Source organism: Entelurus aequoreus, linkage group LG27 (assembly GCF_033978785.1).
Source record: "Entelurus aequoreus isolate RoL-2023_Sb linkage group LG27, RoL_Eaeq_v1.1, whole genome shotgun sequence".
NCBI lineage: Eukaryota > Metazoa > Chordata > Actinopteri > Syngnathiformes > Syngnathidae > Entelurus > Entelurus aequoreus.
Genome location: NC_084757.1, coordinates 16,272,995 through 16,277,582, shown reverse-complemented (window position 1 = coordinate 16,277,582; position 4,588 = coordinate 16,272,995). Strand labels below are relative to the sequence as shown.

Here is a 4,588-nt window from a genome sequence, read left to right as displayed (position 1 = left end):
CCTATGGTACTAAAATGTTATGATTAACATCTTCAGTCCACCTTTGGTCATGCATCATTTTGTTTGTGTGCTCTGTACAGTGGAGTGGAAGCACTGACAGGAGCTGTGGAGTCAGCAATATGCGATCACACTCCCTCAGCCCGACTCAGAATCGCTCTCTTGTAAGCGGCCATCTTTGTTGTATCCCACTTTTGATTTCATTTTCATTTAAATTTAAATTAAAAAGTGCACATCCATTGACTTGTCTGCGAAGATCCTGCCTCATCTGGAGTAATTGTGGAATAAATTAGGTCCAAGGTCATACTGATAAATGTTCTTACCATCTAAGCAAGTATCCTAAAGATTTTGAGACCACTAAGGTCAAAGGGCAATACGTTTCATGTTACACAATCCCTCTCCACCAGTCACATTAATGCAGTAATTCTCAATTGTTTGTTACGCCCCCAGGAAGAAATAAACTCTCTGCAGTGACTATAAATAGTGTCATTTGTCTATAACATTTTTATAAGTAATAATAATAATAATAATACTAATGAATTACATTTGTAACGCACTTTACATTTGTTAAAATCTCAAAGTGCTACAAAGTATGAAAAATAAAAATAGAAAGTTAGAATATATAATAAAAAATTAAAATAGAAATGAAATCATGACACACACTAGATAAACACTAGATAAAACAGAAACAGATAAAAATAGAAATAAAAGCATGAAAGCACTGGATAAAACAGATAAGCAAGCAGTGTATTTAAAAACAAGAAGGCAGAGAAATTAGATAAAAGCTGTGCTAAAAAGGTGGGTTTTTAGAGCGTTTCTCTTATTCATTGCAACATTTTTGTCTTTATTTAAGAACCATATGCAGGGTTTTACAGGGTCACTTAAGTTTTTAAGGTTGCAGAATTTGCACACATCACCTCTCAGTACACCTCTGCATAACATTGTATCCTTATTACCATTAAAGAAAACAACATTTAGATCAACTTACAATAAAGAAAAACTTTATTAACATTATTTTGGTCTGTAACATTAAATTATTTGCCTAAAATAAAAATAAAACACTTATTTTAACTTTTTTGACTGACTTGAACACTTTGAGACTGAAAAAATACAATTATATAAACTCAATAAATAAGAATACATTCAAATTGATCAGCAACATTAACTCAGAAGCACAATATATAAAACACTTAATGGACAAACAAAAGTGAATAAAATAATTTGTGCAGATTTTTTTGGGAAATGATCAAAATTCCCCATTTTGATAATTTCCCCAAAAAATGAATGGCTACAATGAGCATGTTTTGTAATACACCGATTTTCGAAGCAGGGTTGAAAACATAATACTGATTAACTCTCACACACGTGAGGGTGGCCTGATCCACTATTTGAGAAGAACTGCATTATAAATCAGTCTTCAAAACGGAAAATTCTTAGCTAAAACCAGCCCGGTCCACACAAGATCCCTTGTGAACTTTATCTGCGCTAATAAAGGCTTAAGTCAAAGGTCAAATCTGCACACATCACCTCTCAGCCATTCACAATTTGAATTCAGTTTCTGCTCTACTGTGTGAGAACTCTGGATTGTTAATGTCCTCTGCAACATGGCCACAGTGGATGAGGTCAGAGGTCACATCATTAGCAAATCATTGTCCTGGATCACAAAAATGTATAAACATTGATTTGAAAAGATAAATAAAATAAAACAACATTCCCAAGTCTTTTATGTGAACAATAACAGTGTTGTTTTTGATTGGCACAAGAGGGACGTTTTTTTTTTCATTGCAAAATGTTTCAGATTTTTGCTCCATTTTGTGCAGGAACCTAATTGACTTTTAATTTAAAAAAAACGTTGTCCTGCTTTCAGATGTTTCAGGACAGAAGAAGCTTGTCTCCCGGTGCGCTGTCTGCCAGCTGCTTGTGAGCACTCGGAGCGTTCTGTGACATCATCATCCTCACTTGGACTCAAACCAGATTCAACTGCGTTCACATCGACACTCCGACACGGCGTCTCCATCCATGAGTGGACGGCACCGTGCTGATGAGCAGCGAGCGGAGGTCAGTGCGTTAAAGGCAGCTACGTGAACAACTTTACCGTACAATTGTACGTGCATGAAAACCGATCAACTTAGGACACACTTGGTGCTAATGATATAATTTCATCCTCCTCCAGTATCACTTTACAGCATTGATTTAGTGTTCTTAGTGCGTTTATTTTGTCTCCATTGCAGACGTAAACAAATAGTTTGTACTGTGTATAGCATTTTTTTTACCAGAATTTTGGATCAATAACTTTAGTTTTGTATCATGTTATTAATAAGAATGTTTAGCTACTTAGAAAATATTAGCTTGTCATCGAGCTAAATAGATTTGCTGCACTTTTGTCACACTGTTTATTTTTGTAGAATAGCAATAAAACATGCATTTCATTATACAGAAAAAATGGATTTATGTCAATATTTTAAAACATATTTCACGTTCTAAAGCAGGTTTTTTAAAAGTAATTTAAAAGGTGTTGTCTAATTATTTATAAAACACTTAAGTATTTTACCAACAACTGCAGCTCCCTTTGTCGAAATCTGAGGCAGAAAAAAAGCCTTTAATCAACAAAAAATGCAAATACTGATATTGTTCTGATACCAAGTAAATATGGAGTCAATACTGACGATATCGAAATGCTCCAGATTGTCTGGTTTTGTGATTTTGGCTTTTAATTTGGCGGATCATGATTCTAAAAATGAGTAAAGTTATTTGTTAACTATTCAATATATAAATAAGTGTAAATTATTTCCTTTTATTACACAATCGTTGAGGAAAATAATATTGAAAAACAAGTAAACAAAAGTCAAAACTATTATAGGCTATCTTGCAAATTCTCAAAGAGCTATATATACACACACACATATCTATATACCAGTGACGTGCAGTCAGGGGAGGCAAGTGAGGCGGGGCCTCACGTGCCATCATGGAAAGAAAAAAAATGTAAAAAGAAAAAAAAAAATTAAATTGTTATATGTATCCAGTGATTATACTATAAAGTTATTTTCCATTTAACTTCACCAGTTTTAGATTATTTTTATTCTAAATCGCTGAATTTTCACATTTGCCCTTCAAATACTGACAAGAGACTTGCGGTGAGTCACCAGCCAGTTGAGGCACGTCACTGAGTTGAGCCTCACCATGGATTGCGCAATGACTCTGCTAACTGCTGGCCTGCTGTGCAGTGAGACCGTATTGCTATATGAATTATATTATACATTTCCATAGTTTAGTTAGCTGAAGTATATAATGTACAGTGTATTTTGTCAACAACTGTATGTGTGTAACGTATTTCTTGTGCTGAGCAATCATAAAACTGTGTGAGGCTCGCAGTAATCCCGCCTCCTGGTGGTAGAGACTTCTATAAACAAGTTATCGATGCTTTTGTTCAAAACGAGCTGCGCATGGACTTCATTTATAAGTAAAGTTAAGACCATAATAAAGTTTTTTTTAATTAAATGTGTTTTTTTTGTGTGTGTTGCACCTTTCCTGCTTCCTGCTCCCAGACCGTAGTCGAAGAGCGCAGGGGAGACACTTCTCCAGGGCCGATGTATGCTCGGGGCAACACCCTTCACTTTACCCGGCAGTGGGTCTCCACAGCGGACGACTTTAGAGTGAATGATGAGTCCGGCGATTAGTTGCAAATCTTGCTTTATTGATTGCTTGCACACAGCCAATCCAACACAAAACAAACTAGTCCCCGCCCGCACTCACGCTACCGCTCCCTCTCTTCTCTCGCCCACACACTCACTGACGTCACTCACCTCACATGCTGTCACCTATTAAAGGGCCACACACACACACACACATAAGCTACTCTTATAACATGTGCTACAGTTTGTATGTGTAAAGTTAAAGTTAAGTTAAAGTACCAATGATTGTCACACATACTAGGTGTGGTGAAATTTGTCCTCTGCATTTGACCCATCCCCTTGCTCACCCCCTGGGAGGTGAGGGGAGCAGTGGGCAGCAGCGGCGCCGCGCCCGGGAATCATTTTTGGTGATTTAACCCCCAATTCCAACCCTTGATGCTGAGTGCCAAGCAGGGAAGAATGCTGGTATGAGCTTTTAAACATAACCCTGTAACTGCTGCCAATCAAATGGTGAATAAGATACTCTGTTTTCTCAAAACGTCATCAGGAGTCCCGACAAAACCCGAAAATAGAAGAAAATGGAAGAAAATGCATATTTTCCGTAAAAAAATGTTTGCTAAAATGTCGTAAGGGGGCACCCTTACAAAAAATTCAAAAAAACTGACTTTCTTCAGCAGCACAATTCTGGTGCTGTAGTTGTAGGAGATGTCTCAAAACTTCATCAGGAGTCCCGACTAAACCCGTAAATGTAAGAAAATGTAAGAAAATGCATATTTTACGAAAACATTTTTTTGCTAAAATGTCGTAAGGGGGGAGGAGGGACGCTTACAAAAAATTCAAAAAAACGGACTTGCTTCAGAAGCACAATTCTGGTGCTGTAGTTGTAGGAGATGTCTCAAAACGTCATCAGGAGTCCCGACTAAACCCGTAAATGTAAGAAAATGCATATTTTACGAAAA

At 36.8% G+C, this 4,588-nt stretch overlaps 1 protein-coding gene across 2 annotated transcripts in view; it reads left to right on the top strand.

The window, feature by feature from the left end:
• The window catches only part of spata18 (spermatogenesis associated 18), a 17,760-nt gene extending 14,391 nt beyond the window's left edge, over nucleotides 1–3,369 (top strand). For both annotated transcript variants that reach the window (XM_062039430.1, XM_062039429.1), the window contains 3 exons: nucleotides 1–6; nucleotides 81–161; nucleotides 1,865–3,369. The exon at nucleotides 1–6 is cut by the window's left edge and continues 118 nt beyond it. In XM_062039430.1, coding sequence (XP_061895414.1) covers nucleotides 1–6; nucleotides 81–161; nucleotides 1,865–1,921 — 144 coding nt within the window. In that variant the 3' untranslated portion in view covers nucleotides 1,922–3,369. The remainder of the gene's footprint in view (nucleotides 7–80; nucleotides 162–1,864) is intronic.
• Nucleotides 3,370–4,588: the final 1,219 nt, after the last annotated feature.